Raw genomic sequence first — 23130 nt, 5'->3', positions numbered from 1 at the left:
CAGCACAGACTTGGCGTTTGCCTGGTGCGTGGCAGTTACGGAATTACCGCCACATCCTCCCGGCCTCCGCTTCCAACAGCGCGGGCCGGGCACTCGCTTCGAGCCCACCCCACAACCTTAAGCCTTCCCCGCCGCCCCCCAGCAGCCCCCAGCCCCGCCCTGTGGAGAAGCCTCTTGAGAGTCTGGGCCTGGCCACGCGCCCGCTGCACGACGCGGACCTGGCCTTCGGGAGTGAGGCCAGCGGAAAGTGGACTCGGCGCCGGCCTTCCCCTCCCCTGGCACCGCTCCAAACCAGCCCCACCCGCCCTGCCGCGGCTGTCAGGTCCTGGGCTGTGCCGAAGCCTCCACGCGGGTGTGGCCCGCCCCTCTCCCCCAGGTGCGCGGTGTAAACACACCAAAAAGCAAACACCAGGGCCGAGTGGGCGACGGAGGCGGTCGCTGTTCGGTGTCGCCCCCTGCCGGGACCACGCTGCGCCGGGCACAGCGAAGAGAGGCTGCGCCTCCGACCTCGCAGCGCTCAGCCTCCTAAGTGGGCGGAATAACCTCACGCAAGTCACCAAACAAGAGGACTTCAGTGTTGCAACGAAGGAAGAGAAACGGCCCCTGAGGAGGCGACATTCGCACTGCAGCGGCGCAGGGACCAGCCAGGCGGCTGAGGGCAAGGTCGTTCCCAGCAGCGGGGACCGCAAGGGCAAAGGCTTGGAGGGGGGAACGAGCTCGAGTTATAGGACGGCCGAAGCCAGCGCAGATCGAGCAGGGGCTGCGGGGCAGGCAGGGGTGTCCCCCACAGGGCGACGGCGGCAGGAACTCGGGAACCGGGACGGCGAGCGGGTAAGGCTCGAAGGTGGGCTGTAGCCTACGCGCCCGGAAGTGCGGCCGGGGTGCCGGCCGGGCCCACTGCCCAGAGCAGTTCGGCCCCTCTAGGGATCGCGGAGGCCTGGCTCTCGGTGGCGCCTGAGAGCTCCCTGCAGTCGGTCACCGAGGGAGGCTTCGGGCGGGGAGGCGGGTCAAGTGACGTAAACACGCGTTGCCCTCCAGGATTGGCGAACTCGGCTGTGGGGGCGGGAACTGAGGGGCAGGAGCCCCCAGGGATTGGCGGCTGCGCAGACGGGGCGGGGCAGCCCTTTGTCTGAGGGTGCTGCGGGATGCCGCTTCTTCGCGCGTGAGGCTGCGGCGTGGACGGTGAGTGGGGGCCGCGTGTCGGCGGCGGCCAGGACCCTCTCCCATCATGGACACCCGAGCCGGCGCGTCCTCCACACGAATCGTGGACTCTTCCCCGCGAGCACGCACTGCCCCTTCCGTTTACGCTGGTCTCCTCCCCTCATGGACGCGCGGCGGCCTCCTCCCCAGGGCCAAGGCCGCGCCCTCTCCCCCGTTCGGGGTTCCCACCCTTCCCCTCGCCCGGCCTTGGACCCCCTCGGGCCCTCCCGCGCCCCCGCCCGCCTCGGACGTCCTCGGTCCCTCCCGCGCCCCTCCCCCCGTGGGCCCCCTCGGAGCCCCGGCGTCCCTCCCACCTTGGATCTCCTCAGATCTCCGGCGTTGCTCCCCCTCGGGCCCTCCCGCGCGCTTTCTACCGGCGCCGTGCCTCGGGCCAGGTTGGCCGGAGTCCTAGGGGCGCAGTCCGGACCCCCGGGCCGCTCTCCTTGCCGCGCTCCTGGGAGTCTCGTGTCCCCTGGGATGGGCCCGGAAAGGGGTGGGGAGCTTCCCCAACATATAAAAATGGAGGTTTTTTCTGTTTTATGCACAACCTGAGGAGCCCCATGAAGACCCCGGCGGCGCACCGGGAGCGCCACTTTATTTAGCTGTAAAAAGTCTTCCCGCGTCAAGACGAAAACGAGCTGCTTTCGTCTCAGCAGTTGGTCGAGTGTGCTACTTGCCGGGTGTCTTATCCTCTCCCGGTTTTGCTGTCGATGCTGTCTTTTCTGTTACTTTGTCAGAGCCCTATTTTAATGAATGAGCCCAACGCTTTGCAACACAGCAAATATTTTCCTTGTTGTTTATTGGCTTAATTTTAAAATTGAAAATAATATGCAATACTTGTAATGCAGGCATGTCAGAGAAATATAAATCACCCCCCAACACTCTGCCAGTGCATGAAGAGGCAGGAACTGTGAACAGTTTCGGATGCCGTTGGCGCTCTAGGCGCGCGCGCACACCCTTTTTTCTGTCATCAGAGGGAAGCTGCTGTCGTTTGGACTAACACCGGGGCGGCAGGGGGCGCTCCGCTCGTCCTCCGCCGGGTCGGTGCGCGTGGATTTTTCAGTTCGTAACTGTCTTCTGGACGTAGGTTTCTCTGCCCGGTGGACTCTACCAAGTGGGTAACGGTGAGAGGTTGCCATTGACATTCCCGCCGCGTCCGGGGCTCTGGTCCTGTGCCCTTGACAGGTCACTGCATTCCTGCCAGGTCGACGTTTTTCGTTTATTGGTGAGGTTGAAATCCCTTCATTTGTGTTTTAGCCGTTTGTATTACTTTGTGATTTACCAGCTCATATTTTTTTCCATGTGTGTTGAAAAGATACTTCTCAATTTGTCTTTTGACTCTGATTATGGTGTTTGGTTCTGGTTTGGGCTTTTTCAAAATAGAAAATTTTAAATTTTTAAGAGTCAAATATTTTGCCTTAAGGCATTTGGGGCTTTGTGCTGTGTTTTAAATGGCTTTCCCCACTCCAAGATTATTTTTAAAATAAACTCTTGTTTTTCTGTGGTACTTGTAAAATGTTGGATACGTCTGGAATTTATATTTTCTTGTGGGGTGAGCGTGGACTCCAGCTTCGTTTTTTCCTCTAAATCATAGGCATTTCTAATACCATTGATCTTTCCATTGATTTGAAAAACCACTTTTGTCATATACTAAATTGTTGCATGCCTTTAGGTCCATTTTTGGAGTTTGGTAGCTTTGATGCGCATACGATTTTGATTTATAAGCTGTGGATCTCTGGATCTCTGCTTTCTGCTTTTGGTATTTTGCTTAGAACGGCCCTTCCCACATAAAATAATAAAAATATACCTGTATTTTAAAGTTCTTTTTTATTGAATATAATAATTATACATATTTATGGGGTACATGTGATATTTTGATACAAGGATAGCATACAATGTATAATGATCAAATCAGGGTAATTAGGATATGTCACCTCGAACATCATTTTTTGTGTTAGAAGCATTTCACATCTCTTCTTCTGGTTGTTTTGAAATATACAATAAATTATTAACTATAGTCACCTTACCGTGGTATCAAACACTGGAACTTATTCATTATATCTGACTGTATGTTTGTAGTCATTAACACCTATGTTCACCTCCCCCCAACCCCACCCTTCCCATCCTCTGGTAACCATCATTCTACCCTCTACCTCCATGAGACCAACTTTTTAAACTCACACATACAAATGAAAACATGCAATATTTGTCTTTCTGTACCTGGCATATTTCAATTAACATAATGACCTCCAGTTCCATCCCTGTTGCTGCAAATGACATAATTTGATTATTTTTATAGCTGAATCATATTCCATTGTGTACATATACCACATTTTCTGTATCCATTTATTTGATGTACATTTTGGTTGATTCCATATCTTAGCTATTGTGAATAATGCCGCAGTCAACATGTATGTTCAGATATCTTTTTGATATACTAACTTCCTTTCTTTTGGGTATATACCAAGCAGTGGAATTGCTGGGTCACATAGTGGATCTATTTTTAGTTTTTCTCATATGCCTGTTGGCCATACATATTATCTTTTTTTGATAAATTATTCAGATAATTTACCTGTTTTTAAATCAGATTAGTTGTTGCTTTCTATTGAATTGTTTGACTCCCTTCTGCGTTCTGGTTATTAATCCCTTATTGGATGGACAGTTTGTAAATATTTTCTCCCATTCTGTATGTTGTCTCTTCACTCTGCTGATTGTTTCCTTTCCTGTACAGAAGCTTTTTAGTTGATGTAATTCCATTTGTCTAGTTTGCTTTTGTTTCTGTGCTTTTGAGGTGTTACCCAAAAAATGTTTTCCCAGATCAGTGTCCTCAAGTGTTTCCTTGATGTTTTACAGCTTTCTTTATAGGGATCCTGTGCATTTCTAAAGTTTAATCTTGTTTCTTGTTGCTATTTGTTGAATAGATTTTTTTCCCTTCATATTTTCTTTTTTTTTTTTTTTTTTTTTTTTTTTTGAGAGGGAGTCTTGCTCTGTCGCCCAGGCTGGGATGCAGTGGCCAGATCTCAGCTCACTTCAAGCTCCGCCTCCCGGGTTTACGCCATTCTCCTGCCTCAGCCTCCCGAGTAGCTGGGACTACAGGCGCCCGCCACCTCGCCCGGCTAGTTATTTTTTGTATTTTTTAGTTGAGATGGGGTTTCACCTTGTTAGCCAGGATGGTCTCGATCTCCTGACCTCGTGATCCTCCCGTCTCGGCCTCCCAAAGTGCTGGGATTACAGGCTTGAGCCACCGCGCCCGGCCTCCCTTCATATTTTCTGACTAGGTGTTACTGGTATATAAGCTATCAGTTTGGTTGTTTGTTTTTTGTTTTGTTTGTTTATTTGCTTTTCATCTTTAGAGATGGAGTCTCGCTCTGTTGCTCAGGCTGGGGTGCAATGGTGGGATCTCGGCTCACTGCAAATTCCACCTCCCGGGTTCAAGCAATTCTCATGCCTCAGCCTCGGGAGGAGCTGGAATTACAGGCACGTGCCACCACACCCGGCTGATTTTTGTATTTTTAGCAGAGACAGGGTTTTATCATGTCACCCAGGCTGGTCTTGAACTCCTGACCTCAGGTGATCCACCCACCCTGGCCTCCCAAAATGCTGGCATTACAGGCATGAGCCACTGTGCTCAGCCAGAAAGCTATCAATTTGGATACGTATTTCTGATCATTAATTCGGAAAGGTTGCAGGTTAGGGTTAGTTTAGATTAGGTCAAGTTTAGCAGTGTTTTGCCTTTTGCTCACAGGTGACTCAGAAGCTGCCTCTCTTGAAAGTGCTTTCACCCTGGGGGTAGGGGCTCCTTGGTGATGAAGAGGGAGCAGTGCTTGTTAGCAGGAAGTCCAGGGAGTGAGGATGATGAGAAGCAAGAGAAGGCAGTGGCTCTGGAGGAGATCCTGGCAGCTCACCCCAGACCAGGAGACTCCAAATCTGCCTGTCCCAGTGTATCACCATGTTCAGGGTCCTCTGGAATGACAGGCATACTGCTTTGTCACATCAAGACAATCAGGAATTCCAAAAAGAGTGATAGGAGTGTCTCACTGCAATGTGGCTTTCGATCACCTAACGAAAACTGGAAAGCCAGTTGCTGTTAACAACATTGATCTATTGTTTTTGTTTTGGATTATTCCTTAGGGAAATTTTCAAGATTGAAATTCCTGAGTTTGAAAAATGAACTCTTCATGCTGCCACCTTTGTGACCAGTGGGTGGGTGGGATCGTTGCTCAGCCAGTGCCCTGAGTGGGTGTTCTTTATATTGCCCATTTGTTAGCTGTTGGCATGGCCTCAAGAGGGGGGTCCTCAAACTCCACTTCCAGTATTCGATGGCGGTGATTTCCAGCCTGTCCCAGCCCCTGGCCTTGGAGCCTGGCATCTATAGAGGACTCGTCATGAGCCTGTCTTTTAATTTTTAAAAACGGTCCACATCACGCTCTCTCCCTGCCTGAACTGTGTTCTCATGGAACAAAACTTGGAGTTGGACCTCAGAATCCTGTGAAGTGTGGATGGAGTGTGTTGTTAAAAGCCAGTTTCTGTCACCCCAGATAGCTCTTACGTTTTTCTGCTTGAGTATGCAAGGTTTAGGTTGAGGCCCATGGTGTTTGCCTGGCCTGGTTTCCTGTTACAGGCTTGTTCCAGGAAACTGAAACCTTTTATCTGCCATAGTATAAGGAAAAAATTTAAACTAGTTAATACCACTTTTAAAATGTATTTTGTATATATTTTTAAATATTTAGTTAGTTAGTTAGTTATTGAGACAGGGATTCATTCTGTTGCCCAGGGTGGAGTGTAGTGGTGCAGTCACAGCTTACTGCAGTCTTGACCTCCTGGGCTCAAGCAGTCTTCCCATCTCAGCCTCCAGAGTATCTGGGTCTACAGACTAGCTAATTTTTAAAATTTTTTTGTAGAGACGGGGGTCTCACTATATTATCCAAGGTGGTCTTGAACTCCTGAACTCAGGCAGTTCTCCCACTTTGGCCTCCCAAAGTACTGGGATTATAGGTGTAAGTCACCATGCCCAGCCATTTTTGTTCATTTATTACCAGAATACAATCAGACTGTGATTTTTTTTTTTTTTTTTTTTTTTGAGACAGAGTCTTGCTGTGTCACGCCAGCTGGAGTGCTGTGGCACAATCTCGGCTGACCGCAACCTCTGCCTCCCAAGTTCAAGCAGTTCTCCTGCCTCAGCCTCCTGAGTAGCTGGGGTTACAGGCGCCTGCCACCATGCCTGGCTAATTTTTTGTAGTTTTAGTAGAGACGGGGTTTCACTATGTTGGCCAGGCTGGTCTCGAACTCCTGTGGCCTCCCAAAGTGCTGGGATTACAGGTATTAGCCACCGCGCCTGGCCGATTTTTTTTTTTTACTTAGCAATATGTGAAGGTCATCTTTCAATAGAGACCTGATACTGCATTTCGTGTTTATGCTTTTCTGAGACTCACCCCAGGTGGCAGTCTTTCCCTTTCACTTCTCCTTGCTGCACACTTGTTGACAGCCTGGTATTGTCCGTTGGAGTTTTTCCTCTGTGTGTTAATTTAATCAAATAGATAATAACACCTTATCCAGCAGCATCCTCCTCTGAGCCAAGCCTGTTCTTAGTGCTCTCCTTTTACCAACCACATGATCTCCAGGCCTTCAGAGGAGTGTGTCATCTCCTGAATTTATAGGTGGGGCCTCAGTGCAGCTGGCCCAAGTGAGGCAGGTGAACCAGTCCCAGGTCCTTGTGATACACATACCCTTCATGGGCTCAAAGTCATAGTTTACAAAATGAGATTGTCCCCTGCATGATGACCCCATACTGCATTTTCACTCACCCATCTGGCAACCTGACACAGCATACATCTTCCTCTTTAGCAGGTGTGTAACTTTATGTGGAAGGACCAACATAGCATTTGCCTCAGCAACATCCTTGAATCTGCACCCTCACCCACATCCATTCTTATAAGGTACCCACTATCCAAGAGCCAGTCTGATTTGCCTAAATACTGCTAGGTAGCCTTCTTAAGAGTATGAGAAACTCCACTTTCCCACGCCTGCCAGTGGCAAGTGTTGACTCCGTACTTGCTATTACAAATGGCATAAAGTGTGAGCTCATTGCTCTTCATTCATTTATTCAACAAACAGGCTGGGTGTGGTGGCTCAGGCCTGTAATCTTGACACTTTCAGAGGCCAAGGAGGGAGGATCCCTTGAGCCCAGGAGTTCAAGACCAGTCTGGGCAACATAACAAGACCTCGTCTCTACCAAAAAAAAAATTATCCAGGCCTGGTGCTGTGACCTGTAATCCTGGCTACTTGGGAGGCTGAAGTGGGAGGATGACCTGAGCCCAGGAGTTGGAGGCTGCATTGAGCTGTGATTGAGCCACTGTACTCCAGCCTGGACTACAAAGTGAGACCCTGTCTCTAAGAAATTAATTAAAAGTTTTAAAAAGTACATTGCCTGGCAATTTTTAATCATTAGCCTAGAAGTAATTAAAAAAAAAAAAAAAAAAAGTCGACCACTGATTACTCTGTTGGGCCTGCTTCTTGGTCTGCTGGTGCAGGAGAAAGGGATAGGGTGAGAGCTGGGTGGGGCCAGGGCTGCTGTAGTGGGTAGGGCAGAGGTCTCTAAGAGATGGATGGTGAGCACAGGCCAAGGGATAAAGGGCTGCAGGGCTCTGAGGAAAATCACAAAGTTTGGGGCAGGCCCAGAGGAGTCAGTGGGGTCCTGGGAGGACCTTGGAGCAGAGGACAGTCACTGTGTTCTCACAGGAAGGTAGATGGAGGAGCTTGGCTGGCAGACTGTGCTGAGAGCTGCTGAACATCTAGGGGTGGTTGTCGTGGGGCAGGGAGGGCGAGATGGGCAACATGGTCAGGTTCTGGATGTGCTTGGAAGGTGAATTAGAAATGTGAGAGTGAAGAAGGAAGGAGGCTTATGTACAGGTTCACAGACCAAGCTGGGCGCAGAAATGGTGGTAGAGGAGGTGCTCGGTTTGGAATATTAAGTGTCTGAGATGCTATGAGACACCCATATTGAAATGTTGAGTCAGAGGGACGGGGGTCACCAGCTCAAGTGTACCAAAAGAGCTACTGGGCTCAACTGACTTTTCAGACTCACAGGACAACCATGCCTAGCAACAGATTCATGGAAAAGCTAGCCAGCATCATTCAGCAGCCATCCAGGGAGTACTCAGGTGCATAAACACAAGATGCAGGTAGGAGGAGGAGTTAGCCTAGTCAAAAGCCTCGTGGTCATACAAGCCACACCTCCTGTGTCGGGAGAACTGGCTGCAAGACCTGCTCAGGAAGCCCTGAATGTACTTCCTGTGGTTGTTCATCATTGCGTCCCAGCCCAGGTGTGGTTGGGCCGTAGGGAGAATGACCACCCACCTCTGCCAGGTTTCCAGGGGACTAGAGCTGTGCATTCACCAAAGGTCAAATTCGCGTGCGGGGCCAGGCACAGTGACTCACGCCTGTAATTCCAGCTCTTTGGGAAGCTGAGAGGGACAGATCACTTGAGCTCAGGGGTTCGAGACCAGCCTGGGCAACATGGTGAAACCCCATCCCTACAAAAAGTACAAAAATTAGCCGGGCATGGAGGCAGGTGCCAGCTACTCAGGAGACTAAGGTAGGATGATCGCTTGAGCTTGGGAAACGGAGGTTGCACTGAGTCGAGATCATACTACTGTACCCCAGCCTGGGCAACAGAGCGAGATGCTGTTTCAAAATAAAGAAATGGCAGATCTGTGCGCTGGTGGGTGACCCATGGAAAGGGTCAGGGTGTGGTAGGAGAGAAGGCACTTCTGCCCTTGATGATAGGCAGATGTCAGACAGGGGGACCAGGAGCACATGAGGCCACTGTTAATGATCACACTTGGTCTTCGTCTTAATCCAAAATTGGTTACTGTTGGGCTGGGCGCAGTGACTCATGCCTGTAATCCCAGCACTTTGGGAGGCCGAGGCAGGTGGATCACCTGAGGTCAGGAGTTCGAGACCAGCCTGACCAAGATGGTGAAACCCCGTCTCTACTAAAAATACCAAAAAAAATTGGCTGGGCGCAGTGGATCAAGCCTGTAATCCCAGCACTTTGGGAGGCCGACATGGCTGGATCACGAGAGGGTCAGGAGATCGACCATCCTGCATAACACGGTGAAACCCCATCTCTACTAAAAAATACAAAAGTAAATAGCCAGGCTTAGGTAGGCTGGGCTCTGTAGTCCCAGCTACTCGGGAGGCTGAGGCAGGAGAATGGTGTAAACCCAGGAGGCGGAGCTTGCAGTGAGCTGGAGATCTGGCCACTGCGCTCCAGCCTGGGCAACAGAGTGAGACCCCTGTCTCAAAAAAAAAAAAAAAAAAAAAATTAGCTGGGCATGGTGGTGGGTGCTTTGTAATCCCAGGTACTGGGGAAGCTGAGGCAAGAGAATTGCTTGAACCTGGGAGGCGGAGGTTGCAGTGGAGCCATGATCGCACCGGCTAGGCAATTCCCAGCCTGGGCGACAGAGCAAGACTTCATCTCAAAAAAAAATGGTGACTGGACACGGGTGGCTCACGCCTGTAATCCCAGCACTTTTGGGAGGCCCCGAGGTGGGTGGATCACCTGAGGTCAGGAGTTCGAGACCAGCCTGACCAACATGGGGGAAACCCTGTCTCTACTAAAAATACAAAAATAGGCCGGGCTGGGTGGCTCAAGCCTGTAATCCCAGCACTTTGGGAGGCCGAGACGGGCGGATCACAAGGTCAGGAGATCGAGACCATCCTGGCTAACACGGGTGGAAACCCCTGCCTCTACTAAAAAAATACAAAACTAGCCGGGCGAGGTGGTGGCGGGCGCCTGTAGTCCCAGCTACTCCTCGAGGCTGAGGCAGGAGAATGGCTGTGAACCCGGGAGGGCGGAGCTTGCAGTGAGCAGAGATCCGCCACCGCACTCCAGTCCGGCTACAGAGCAAAGACTCCGCCTCAAAAAAAAAAAAAAAAAAAAAAAAAAAAAAAAAGCAGCTGAAAAACCAGCTCGGGCTGGGAGTGGGATGCCTGGGGTCCCAGCTGGAGGGGCCGAGGTCGAGACGAGCGTGAACTGGGAGGCAGAGCTTGTGAAAGTGAGCTGAGATCCGGCCACTGACTCCAGCCTGGGCGACAGAGCTTGTGACCCGCCTCAAAAAAAAAATAATAAAATAGCTGGGCATGGTGGGAGCGGGAAAGCCTGTAGTCCCAGCTACTCTGGAGGCTGAGGCAGGCGTGAACCCAGGACACGGAGCTGGCAGTGAGCCAAGATCATACCACTGCACTCCAGCCTGGGCAACAGAATGAGACTCTATCTCAAAAAAAAACAATACAAAAACAATTAGCCAGGCGTGGTGGCACATGCCTGTAATCCCAGCTACTGGAGAGGCTGAGACAGGAGAATCACTTGAACCCAGGAGGTGGAGGTTGCGGTGAGCCAAGTTCTCGCCCTGCACTCCAGCCTGGGCAACAAGAGTGAAACTCTGTCTCAAAACAAACAAAAAAAATTGGTTATTAATGTATTCCATCTGGGTACACACAAGTTACTAAAGGAACCACTGATTTCCTGCTGAACTAAAATGTACCATTTTTGTTATCTTCCAACTTCCCACATACCTATCTGGCCTCATCTGTTCCTCTGTCGACAACCTGCTGGTTTAATTATAGTGCCTTCCTACCCACCCTTGGCTCTGATTCCTGGCAAGGCAGGCCCTACCCCCTGTCCTTTCCAGTTTCATTCTTGGCTATTCTCTAGCATCCATTCTTATGAATTCTCAAGTAGTTTTAGTCATTCCTTTAAAAGACTTCCGTTGGAATTCTAATTAGAATTGCATTGCACTTACACAGAAATGTGCACACACACACACATTTGGAGGGAGTGGGCATTTTTGGAGAATAGCAGCACAGGGGAGGGTTGAGAGTCAGCCTCTCTCCATCCATGTTTCCCTGTCCTGTTCTTCAGAGGCAGGCAGTTAGTTTATTGTATCTTCCTGAAAGTTGTCTATGCAAATATATACATATATCTGATGTGTGTTTGTTGTTTTGTTTTGAGACAGGGTCTCACTCTGTTGCCCGGGCTGGAGTGCAGTGGCACGATCTCAGCTCACTGCAACCTCCGCCTCCTGGGTTCAGGTGATTCTCCTGCCTTAGCTTCCTAAGTAGCTGGGATTACAGGCACGCACCACCAAACCCAGCTGATTTTTTTTTTTTTTGAGATGGAGTTTTGCTCTTGTTGCCCAGGCTGAAGTGCAATGGCGTGATCTTGGCTCATCGCAACCTCCACCTCCCAGGTTCAAGCAGTTCTCCTGCCTCAGCGTCCCGAGTAGCTAGGACTACAGGCATGCACCATCACGCCCGGCTAATTTTGTGTTTTTAGTAGAGACGGGGTTTCCCCATGTTGGTCATGGCTGGTCTTGAACTCCCAACCTCAGTTGATCCGTCTGCCTCGGCCTCCCAATGTGCTGGGATTACAGGCGTGAGCCACTGCGCCCGGCCTGATTTTTGTATTTTTAGTAGAGACGGGGTTTCACCATGTTGGCCAGGCTGGTCTCAAACTCCTGACCTCAGGTGATCTACCCGCCTCGCCCTCCCAAAGTGCTGAGATTACAGGTATGAGCCACCACGCCCGCCTATATCTGATGTTTTATAGACAATGGGATTATGATATCCCTTGACTTCTGCCCCCAGGCCCTTTCTTCCGGGCAGCCCTGACACCGATTTTGTCACTCTTAAAGCACCGTGTTGTGGTGCCCATCTGAGCCAAGCATGTGAGGGGGTTGGTTGCTTTCTTATACCACGTTTTTCTGGAGTGATCTCCCACCTTTGGTCACCTGCTTGGTTTCTGTGTCCCTGTCACAGACTTTGATGCTCCAAAGGACTGTGACCCCTGTCCTGTACAGGACCAAATGTGTCAGGAAAGCTCTTGCCCCCGCTCCCCCTTTTTCCCGGCCGTGTGGGTGTGTGTCAGATACCCTTGCTTACCTTGTGTTACGTTCCAGCACCGGCCGCACTACCCCAAGCATCCCTTTCTCACTTGATGACAAGTTTTCCTTCAGCTGCTCAGACCAGATCCCTGGGCCACTGTTGACTCAGTTTGTCCAGAGCTGACCACTTCTCATGCCTCCCCTTTGAATACCTGGTTGAACCTGGTGCCACACTGGAGCACCAGGGCTGCCTAAGGGTGGGGTGAGGGGAGTCTTATTGTCACCCTGATGGCCAAGACTTTCTTAATTGGGAGGGTGTTTGGGGAAACAGCTTGGCCTGATGCCTGTATCCCCCACATGACCTGGGGACAGTCTGGTACTTGTGTGAGTGCCTCAGGTATAGAACACACAGGGCCTTGGTGAGCTGGTGTATGGCAGGACCATGGGCCAGGACCAGGGTGCAGCAAGTGCCTTGCACCTGGTGTTCAGAGAGCCCAGTACTGGCTGGGCAGACCCAGGAACTGTGTGTTCAGAGCCTGGACAGGCTCCTGAACCATAGGGTCAGAGTTCACGGGGGAGGCAAGGCAGACCAAGGCTGCAAAAGTAGCAGCTCCTTGCACCTGACCTCAGTGTGCCCCTCACTGACTCTGAGGCCCAGGGATCCCCTGAGGGCCCCCCAGGAAGTTAGGGTCTCAAGGCCATGCCCCTCATTTGCCCCCTTCTCTTCCTCAGCCCCACAGGCTCCTTCAATTTCTGTGATCCTCAGAGGCCCCAGGAGACCAGGTGATGGCAGCAGCCAGGCTCCTGCCAGTGCCGGCAGGACCCCAGGTAAACTGTCCCCAATGCTTATGCAGTGCCCCATAGAGCTCCTGAGAACAGCCAGAGCATCACTGCATCCCCTGAACTCTGTGGCGCCTTCCCATTACCCACCTCAGCTCACAGAGCCCCCTGCCCCCCATTGCCAACTGCTCATGTCACATGCACCCACTCCCCATCACAGAGGTCAGGATTTGGTCTTACTTACAGCAGCCCCTGTCATTCTAGGCCAAATTGACCTTCGAAGATGTGGCTGTGCTCCTCTCCCAGGATGAATGGGACCGCCTGTGTCCTGCTCAGAGGGGCCTCTACAGAAATGTGATGATGGAAACCTATGGAAATGTAGTCTCATTGGGTAAGCCCCCTTAGCAGGCCTTGTCTGTGTATCTGTGTATTAGACTGGGGTGGGGGCTTCTCAGGGTACGGGGCCTGGGGCAGGCTGGTCCTGGAGGTTTGCTCTCATCACCTCTCTGGGTGCTCAGCTCCAGCAGAAAGTCAGTCCTGTCCATTTTCATGTCCCCACAAGTGGCTTGGGCAGGGGGAGGGGGCTCTGTAAATATTGTATAAACAAAGACTTCCCTCCCCACGAGCAGGACTTCCAGGATCCAAGCCTGACATAATCTCCCAGCTGGAACGAGGGGAAGATCCCTGGGTCCTGGACAGGAAGGGGGCTAAGAAGAGCCAGGGCCTGTGGAGTGACTACTCAGGTGAGTGAGGAGAGCTGGCCCCTCCCTCACGAGGGCTAAACAGGTCCTGAGCAAAGCTGTGGACCTAGTTCATACTGAGCCGCTGACTGGAGTGGCTTCCACCTGGGGTAAAACCTTATCTGGCCTTGTCTGGCAAAGGAGTCTGGACTGGGGGTTGCTGAATCAGGTGGCAGTCAGTGGTGGGAAGTGAGCATAGCAGTGAATTTCAACAAGCTGATGTGCAGAGCCATGTAGAAGAAGTTAGGGCGTGGCTGCAGTGATTCTGTCCCTGGACTGATTAGCCAGATTTGGTCCTAATAGGACATTCAGGTTTTGAGAGTTACCTGATGATTTAGAAAAGAACAAAGCATCCTAAATATGGAAAGAAAGTGTCTCAACCTGACACTCAAGGTGAAGTGCTGAAAACACACAGCTTCATCTCAAGAACAAGACAAAGGAGCCCGCCATCCCCATGTCTATATAACACTGTACTGGGTATCCCATGTATGAAATAAGGCAAAACCGGCCAGGCACGGTGGCTCACGCCTGTAATCCCAGCACTTTGGGAGGCCGAGGCGAGCGGATCACAAGGTCAGGAGATTGAGACCATCCTGGCTAACACGGTGAAACCCTGTCTCTACTAAAAATAGAAAAAAATTAGCTGGGTGTGGTGGCGGGCGCCTGTAGTCCCAGCTACTTGGGAGGCTGAGGCAGGAGAATGGCGTGAACCCGGGAGGCAGAGGTTGCAGTGAGCTGAGATCACGCTACTGCACTCCAGCCTGGGTGACAGAGTGAGACTCTGTTTCAAAAAAGAAATAAAAATTAAAAATAAGGCAAAACCAAAGCTATAAGAATTGGAAAGAAAAAAGCATTTTTTGCAGTTTATGTGATTGTCAACCTGGAAAGTGATTGATTAAAATTTCACAAGGGAAATTACCAGTTTTGCTGGATACAAATTTTTTTTTTTTTTTTTGGTGACAGTCTTGCTCTGTCACCCAGGCTGGAGTGCAGTGGCACGAGTCTCAGCTTACTGCAACCTCCGCTGCCCAGGTTCAAGCAATTCTGTTTTGTTTTGTTTTTTTTTTTTTTGAGACAGAGTCTCACTCTGTCACCAAGGCTGGAGTGCAGTGGCGCCATGTTGGCTCACTGCAAGCTCCACCTCCCGGGTTCACACCATTCTCCTGCCTCAGCCTCTTGAGTAGGTGCCTGCCACCACACCCAGCTTTTTTTCTTTTTTTTTTTTTTTTGAGACGGAGTCTTGCTCTGTCGCCCAGGCTGGAGTGCAGTGGCGCGATCTCTGCTCACTGCACGCTCCGCCACCTCCCGGGTTTATGCCATTCTCCTGCCTCAGCTTCCCAAGAAGCTGGGACTACAGGCGCCTGCCACCACGCCCAGCTAATTTTTTGTGTGTGTGTATTTTTAGTAGAGACGAGGTTTCACCGTATTTGCCAGGATGGTCTCAATCTCCTGACCTCGTGATCCGCCCGCCTCAGCCTCCCAAAGTGCTGGGATTACAGGCGTGAGCCACCGCGCCCGGCCAATTTTTTGTATTTTTAGTAGAGACGAGGTTTCACCGTGTTAGCTAGGATGGTCTTGATCTCCTGACCTCGTGATCCACCCATCTCGGCCTCCCAAAGTGCTAGGATTACAGGTGTGAGCCAACGTGCCTGGTCAGTTCAAGCAATTCTTTTGCCTCAGCTTCTTGAATAGCTGGTATTACAGGTCCACGCCACCATGCCCAGCTAATTTTTATAGTTTTAGTAGAGACAGGATTTCACCATGTTGGCCAGGCTAGTCTCGAACTCCTGACCTCAGGTGATCCACCTGCCTCAGCCTCCCAAAGTGCTGGTATTACAGGCATGAGCCACTGCACCTGGCCAAAAATTTTTTATTTATATTTGTCAGCAACCAGCAAAGGTGTAATATTTTAAAAGATAACATTTATAATAGCATCAGGAATATAAAGTATCCAAGAATTAATCTAACAAAAGGTGTACAAGACCTTTAGATGGAAAATATTATAAAAGGAAAGATGGTGCATAGATCCAACCCTAAAGTTCGTGTTTGTGGTTGCTTAAGGCAAAGAACCTCTGACTTCAGTAAGGTGATGTCTGAGTCTTAAGGCAAAGAACCTCTGACTTCAGTAAGGTGATGTCTGAGTCTTAAGGCAAAGAACCTCTGACTTCAGTAAGGTGATGTCTGAGTCTTAAGGCAAAGAACCTCTGACTTCAGTAAGGTGATGTCTGAGTCTTAGGAAAACCTCCGTCAGCCTGTCCTGCCATAGTGTGCCCCACGCAGGGTGAGCAGGGACAGTTTGGGCAACACCTCCACTGGCTGATCAGCTTCGGCGTTTCAGATGTGGTGGTTTTCCCCTTGAAAGCTCCTCCTTATTTCTGAAGTAGCTTTATGTGGATAGGGCAGCAGGTGTTACAGTCTACCTCTTCCTGGCCTGCAAAATCAGATCATCCTCAGAGGAACAAGGTACATGCCAGCCCTAGAGGAATTTAATTTTCCAAGTGACTGTAAACAAGAAGACACATCATCATATCTTGGAAATCTTGCATAGAACTTCTGCTTGCTGACTGCACCTGTAGGAGGCAAGAAAACACAGGAGGGCGTTTTGCCGCCGCTGCCAAACCAGTCCTGGGCGCTCTTGTGTCCAGCTATGTACTCACCTGATGGAGAGCTTAAACTCCCTTTGAGTGCCCTTTGAATTTGATACCACAGAGACTGAAATTCTCTGGGAGCATGGCTGGTTGGAGATGAGAAGTTTTTTCACAGAAGCACCTGGTCACCTCACCTCTGGCACAGGCCACAGAGGACAGTGGGACTGAGTGAGTTTTAGATTACTGATGTGCATAGAAGCAGAAGCCACCTGCCACAACCTGGATTACTGCCGCTGGCATCAGAGCAGGTGAGGAGTAGAATATGCCTTTGTCTTGTCCTGGCAGTTCCTCAGGATGGATAAGTGTGTGCACCTGCCCAGCCCTGCCTCTGCTGTTTATGACTCAGTAAGTTACACGTTGTAATAGCAATGAAAGGATTTTCCACTCTTTTTTGTTTTTGTTTTTGTTTTTTGAGAGATGGAGTCTTGCTCTGTCCCCCAGGCTGGAGTGCAGTGGTGCAATCTCAGCTCACTGCAACCTCTTTGCCTCCAGGGTTTTCTCCCGCCTCAGCTTCCCTAGTAGCTGGGACTACAGGCATGCACCACCACGTCCCACATCCAGCTGATTTTTGTATTTTTTAGTAGAGATGGGATTTCACTATATGTTGGCCAGGCTGGTCTCGAACTTCTGACCTCAAGTGATCCACTCGCCTCGGCCTCCCAGAGTGCTGGGATTACAGATGTGAGCCACCGTGCCTGGCCAGGATTTTCCACTCTTGAAGGGAGTATTTTGTTGTCACTTCAACTTGCTGTTTTTTTTCCAGACAACCTCAAATGTGACCACACTACAGCCTGTACACAAGACAGTTTATCTTGTCCATGGGGTAAGTGTATACCTGATCTTTTTAATTCAGTACAATCTCTGAAGGTGTTAATGCTCATGTTCTACAAGAATGTAGAGGCTACTCAGGGTGCTATGAAGCGTGTTAAACAACTCACACAATTGCTACAAAACACCAGGGAGGGGCTTTATGTGTTTTTTAATATTTAAAACATTTTTCCTTTTCTTGTGAGCCATACTAGGCCTAGAGAGATTACTGGGTTTTTATAATTAAAAATTTATATCCGTGAAATCACTTTTTTTCCTTTTTTTGTCATGCTTAAAACATACTTCCCTACTTTATACTTAAAAAAGCAAGTGACTCTTGGCTGAAGTCCAGCTTCTGCATAGTATGGATGCAAGGTGCAGGCAAGTTTGACCTTCACAGCAACTTGAGTCTGTCTCACAGACAGTCATATGATGCTTTCGTGCCATGGACGATTGAGCGAGTAATCTCTTATACAGTTAGTTTAGTGTGTGTGTGTGTGTGTGTGTGTGTGTGTGTGTGTGTGTTTCAGGCTGGAGTGCATTGTAGAGACAGGGTCTTGCTATGTTGCCCAAGCTGGTCTCTAACTCCTGGGCTCAAGCAATCCTCCTGCTTCAGCCTCCCAACATGCTGGGATTACAGGCATGAGCCACTGTGCCTGGCCTATGTTTCATTATTAAAGACATCTTGCCCATCTTGTCATCAGGTAAGAAGCCACCCATTCAGGAACCTTTTTTTTTTTTTTTTTAGACAGGCTATCACTCTGTTGCCCAGGCTGGAGTGCAGTGGCATAATCATGACTCACCACAGTTTCAACCTCCTGGGCTCAAGCATTCCTCCCACTTCAGCTTCCCGAGAATAGCTATAACCGCAGGTGTAGACCAACATACCCAGCTAATTTTTGTAGAGACGGGGTTTCACCATGTTGCACAAGCTGGTCTTGAACTTCTGGCCTCAAGTGATCCTCCCGCCTTGCCCTCCCAAAGTGCTGGGATTACAGACATGAGCCACCACACCTGGTGAAACTTCAGACAATAGAAATAATACTTTTCAGTGTAAATGAGTAACTATTTCTTTAGCCTATAGGCTTTTATTCTGTGAAGATGAGGTTTATACATTAAAGAAAGAAAGAACTAAAACTTCTATCAGTTTAAAAAACAGGTAGCCAGCCTAGGCGAGATACTGAGACCCCACACTACAAAATAAAATTTAAAAATTAGCCAGACATGGTGGTGCATTCCTGTAATCCCAGCCACATGGAGGCTGAGACGGGAGGATGGCTTGAGTCCAGGAGGCGGAGGTTGCAGTGAGCCATGATCACACCACTGCACTCCAGCCTGGGTGACAGAGTGAGACTCTGTCTCAAAAAAACCCACACAGAGTAACTTTCTAAAATGAGATATGTTAAAAATTGTATTAAACTGGGCCGGGGGCGGTGGCTCACGCCTGTAATCCCAGCACTTTGAGAGGCCAAGGCGGATGGATCACCTGAGGTCAGGAGTTCGAAACCAGGCTGGCCAACATGGTGAAACCCCATCTCTACTAAAAATACAAAAAATTATCTGGGCGTAGTGGTGCATGCCTGTAATCCCAGCTCCTCGGGGGGCTGAGGCAGGAGAATCGCTTGAACCTGGGAGGCAGAGGTTGCAGTGAGCTGAGATCACACCATTGCATTCCAGCCTGGGCAATAAGAATGAAACTCCGTCTCAAAAAAATTAAACTGAAGATAGTGAATTTAAGTTTTTTTAATTAAAAAAACTTAAATTCTCACTGTTTCATTTTGTCAATACACTTAATAAATAAATTCCTCTGAATAGAATAAAAAGACACAAATACTCAAAAAGAAAAGTAGGCACAAGTTTCTGCGTAGATTAGGAAAACCAAAGGGCCAATAAACAAGAAAACTGCTCAGCCTCATTATTCATCAGTAAAGTGGAAATCAGAACCACTGACACGATGTTACACCTTCAGAATGGAAAAAATAGAAAGATCTGACAATATCACATGTGGGTGAGGATGTAGGGCAGCTAATGGGGATGTAAATTCACATAGTCACTTTGGAAAAGTTTGGCATTATCCAATGAAATTGAAAATACCACATTCTGAGAGAATGGAGGTAAACTGAAGGAAAAAAAAAACAAAAAAACCCTGAAATTGAAAACATGAATTCCTCTGTTTACCACTTCCCACTCTTGCATATGTATACAGCAAGGGCATTTGTGTGTAAGCACCAGGAAACATAGGAGAACCTTCACAGAAGCATGCTTCATGATTTAAAAAAAATTTAAAAATAATTCAGGACTGGGTGCCGTGGCTCATGCCTGTAATCCCAGCACTTTGGGAGGCCAAGGCGGCTGCATCACAATGTCAGGAGTTTGAGACCATCCTGGCCAACATGGTGAAACCCCGTCTCTACTAAAGATACAAAAAAATTAGCTGGCCATGGTGGCATGTGCCTGTAATCCCAGCCACCAGGGAGGCTGAGGCAGGAGAATCACTTCAACCCGGGAGGCAGAGGTTGCAGTGAGCTGAGATCATGCCATTGCACTCCAGCCTGGGTGACAGGGTGAGACTCTGTCTCAAAAAAAAAAAATTATGTTCATAAACAGAATAGACATAAACTATGGTATTTTAACGTAATGGAAAATACTGCAGTGAAAATGATTGAAAACTGCTGTACAACAACATGATATATCTCAAAAACATAATGCTGATGGGAAAACAAGTTCCAGAAGACTGTGCTCCATGAAATTATAGAAAGCTCAGAAACATGCATAACTAAATAAAATAAAATAATGTTTAGAGCCAGGCACAATGGCTCAAGCCTGTAATCCCAGCACTTTGGGAGGCAAAGGCAGGAGGATCATTTGAGCCCCCCCAGGAGCTTGAGGCTGCAGTGAGCTCTGATAGTAGCCACTGCACTCCAGCTTGGGTGACAGAGCGAGACTCCTCTAAAAAAAAAAAAATCACTGTTGTCCTCAGCACCTCTTACCTCCCACCCACTCACACACAGTCAGCCTGCAGAGCACTCAACCTGCTTCCCAAAGGGTCTCCACTCCAGCCTTTCCCGCCATCTGTGCTGCTGCTCCTGAAGGTCTCATCTGTGGCCTAAACTTGGCAGCAGATTCCCATTATGTCCCTCTGCACCTTCAGTCTTGTCCTTCCCTCCCCTCCTCCTACCACTGCATTCTGCACATGAAATTATCTTCCACATGGCAGGCCCGGTGGTTCACGCCTGTAATCCCAGTACTTTGGGAGACCGAGGTGGGTGAATCACTTGAGGTCAAGAGTTCAAGACCAGTCTGGCCGACACAGCAAAACCCTATCTCTACTAAAAATACAAAAATTAGCCAGGCATGGTGGCGTGCGTCTGTAATCCCAGTTACTCAGAAGGCTCAGACACGAGAATTGCTTGAACCTGAGAGGTGGGGGTTGCAGTGAGCCGAGATGGCACCACCGCACTCCAGCCTGGATAACAGAGCAAGGCTCCGTCTCAAAAAAAAAAAAAAAAAAAAAGAGGAATTATTTTCCACAAAGAGGTAACAGCACCACCACCCCTACCTCATGTACAATGTCTATTGGTCTCCAGATGGCACCCCCCAACTCGCTCACAATAGCTCACACCTCACGCCTGCCCAAGTGCTGCTGTCTGCCCCACAGGGCACCCACGTTATGTGGGCCTGCATTTCAGCTCTGTCCACATGAGGACTCCTGGGAGGGCAGGGCTCAGGCACCACTGGGCTGTTGCCCTGCTGTTCTGTGGACTCCACACAGGGGTGTGACCTCAAACTGGAGTTTACACCTTTCTCTTAAACCTCACTATTAGCCTTGGCACATTCCTGTTTGGAAACATTATCTTCAGATTTCTTGTTTGACACAGTTATGGTGGTTCTGTTCCTCTCTAGCTCACACAGACATGTGCATTGAGGGATTTTGCACCTTCATCAGCAAGGCCAGTTTCAGTGTTGCACTAGCTCTTCAGTTTTGAGTAGCGTTAACATTTTCGTTTTGGATTTGTTCTTTCAGAATGTGAAACCAAGGGAGAGAATCAAAATACAGACTTGAGTCCGAAGCCATTAATTTCAGAGGAAACAGTGATTCTGGGGAAAACACCCTTGGGGAGGATTGATCAAGAAAATAATGAAACAAAGCGAAGCTTCTTTCTGAGTCCAAACTCTGTTGACCACTGTGAAGTTCAGGGCTTAAGCCAAAGCGTGCCACTCACTCCACACCAGGCAGTTCCTAGTGGAGAGAGGCCCTACATGTGTGTTGAGTGTGGGAAGTGCTTTGGCCGGAGTTCTCACCTCCTTCAGCATCAACGTATCCACACTGGAGAGAAGCCCTATGTGTGCAATGTGTGTGGGAAGGCCTTCAGCCAGAGCTCAGTCCTTAGTAAACACAGGAGAATTCACACAGGTGAGAAGCCCTATGAGTGTAATGAGTGTGGAAAAGCCTTTAGAGTGAGCTCAGATCTTGCTCAGCATCACAAGATACATACGGGAGAGAAGCCTCACGAATGTCTTGAGTGTCGGAAAGCCTTCACTCAGCTCTCACATCTCATTCAGCACCAGCGGATCCATACAGGAGAAAGGCCGTACGTGTGTCCATTGTGTGGGAAAGCCTTCAACCATAGCACTGTCCTGCGGAGCCACCAGAGGGTACACACTGGGGAGAAGCCTCACAGGTGCAATGAGTGTGGGAAAACCTTCAGTGTGAAGAGGACACTGCTGCAGCACCAAAGGATCCACACCGGGGAGAAGCCCTACACGTGCAGCGAGTGTGGGAAGGCCTTCAGCGACCGCTCAGTCCTCATTCAGCACCACAACGTGCACACCGGGGAGAAGCCCTATGAGTGCAGTGAGTGTGGGAAGACCTTCAGCCACCGGTCCACCCTGATGAATCACGAGCGGATCCACACCGAGGAAAAGCCCTATGCATGCTACGAATGCGGGAAGGCCTTCGTTCAGCACTCACACCTGATCCAGCACCAGAGAGTCCACACTGGGGAGAAACCCTATGTGTGTGGTGAATGTGGGCACGCCTTCAGTGCACGCCGGTCTCTGATCCAGCATGAGAGAATCCACACGGGTGAAAAGCCCTTCCAGTGCACAGAATGTGGCAAAGCCTTCAGCCTAAAAGCAACTCTGATTGTGCACCTGAGGACCCACACGGGCGAGAAGCCCTATGAGTGCAATAGCTGTGGGAAGGCCTTCAGCCAGTACTCAGTGCTCATCCAGCACCAGCGAATCCACACAGGCGAGAAGCCCTACGAGTGCGGGGAGTGTGGGCGTGCCTTCAACCAGCACGGCCACCTAATCCAGCACCAGAAAGTGCACAGAAAGTTGTGACCCATGGCTGACACAAGAATCCATTCTCACAGAAATGGCACGTGGAACCACAAGCAGCCTTCAGCCCAAGAGAAGTTTCTGTTAACTCTATAGGAAGCCTTTCTTTGGTGATTCAGTGTCACAAAATAACTCAAAAAAGAAGCACTTAGCATGCTGTTCCTGTGGAAAAACTTCAGAGACTGCCTGTTTTATTTTCCTCAACATCTTGAAGTTATATTGGAGAGTAATCATAAAATTGTAGTGAATTTTGGTAAAAACAGCCATAATTTTTTCTTTTACATTAGTTTATTTGAACTAAGGGAATTTAAGGCATAAGAACTATTATCCCAATAAAATCTTACATTCCAAATAAAGTTCTTTTTCTAAGAACATTACATGCCCTTCCTAAATGTCAATTAACCATACTAATTATTGCACTTAAAATTTGAAAGTTGGACTATTTTCAGTATTCTCTTAAAACACTAGTGTTATATGGATAAAGTGATATAAAAAGATATTTTCATCAAGTATCATGTGAAATGGATGGAAAGCCTAAGTGTGTGGAAACACCTGTTTTGTATGAAATAAGGAAAAAGTCTAAAGATATATTAATGAGAAATTACATAAATTTAGAAAACTTTTTTTTTTTTTTTTTTTTTTTGGAGACAGTCTTGCTCTGTTGCCCAGGCTGGAGTGCAGTGGCATGATCTTGGCTCACTGCAGTCTCTGCGCCCCCAGATTCAA

At 49.1% G+C, this 23130-nt stretch overlaps 1 protein-coding gene and 1 long non-coding RNA gene across 6 annotated transcripts in view; one reads left to right on the top strand and one right to left on the bottom strand.

The window, feature by feature from the left end:
- Positions 1–294: 294 nt before the first annotated feature.
- ZNF250 (zinc finger protein 250) lies at positions 295–23018 on the top strand. 3 transcript variants are annotated; one of them, XM_009213840.4, is made up of 6 exons: positions 295–831; positions 12819–12914; positions 13131–13257; positions 13496–13609; positions 17018–17077; positions 21086–23018. In XM_009213840.4, the coding sequence occupies exons 2-6, from the start codon at positions 12873–12875 to the stop codon at positions 22405–22407; spliced, it is 1665 nt and encodes a 554-aa protein (XP_009212104.1). In that variant the 5' UTR covers positions 295–831; positions 12819–12872; the 3' UTR covers positions 22408–23018. The 3 variants fall into 3 exon arrangements, with proteins under 3 accessions (XP_009212104.1, XP_009212103.1, XP_009212102.1); XM_009213839.4 differs by lacking the exon at positions 295–831 and adding an exon at positions 1067–1182; XM_009213838.4 differs by lacking the exon at positions 295–831 and adding an exon at positions 1470–2425.
- The window catches only part of LOC108587419, a 34356-nt gene continuing 26668 nt past the window's right edge, over positions 15443–23130 (bottom strand). For all 3 annotated transcript variants that reach the window (XR_004185992.1, XR_002524074.2, XR_004185991.1), the window contains exon 3: positions 15443–16176. This is a non-coding gene — a long non-coding RNA (uncharacterized LOC108587419). The remainder of the gene's footprint in view (positions 16177–23130) is intronic.

Source organism: Papio anubis, chromosome 8 (assembly GCF_008728515.1).
Source record: "Papio anubis isolate 15944 chromosome 8, Panubis1.0, whole genome shotgun sequence".
Lineage (NCBI taxonomy): Eukaryota > Metazoa > Chordata > Mammalia > Primates > Cercopithecidae > Papio > Papio anubis.
The sequence above is the reverse complement of the archived record's forward strand: the minus strand, read 5'-3'. Positions and strand labels throughout refer to the sequence as shown.

What these genes read in the sequence shown, in the direction of transcription:
- ZNF250 (XM_009213840.4), top strand. Translation starts at nt 12,873, where the DNA reads ATGGCAGCAGCCAGGCTCCTGCCAGTGCCGGCAGGACCCCAG. An exon ending in CAGTGCCGGCAGGACCCCAG is followed by an intron (nt 12,915 to 13,130) that starts GTAAACTGTCCC and finishes CTGTCATTCTAG; the next exon opens with GCCAAATTGACCTTCGAAGA. An exon ending in CAGTTTATCTTGTCCATGGG is followed by an intron (nt 17,078 to 21,085) that starts GTAAGTGTATAC and finishes TTGTTCTTTCAG; the next exon opens with AATGTGAAACCAAGGGAGAG.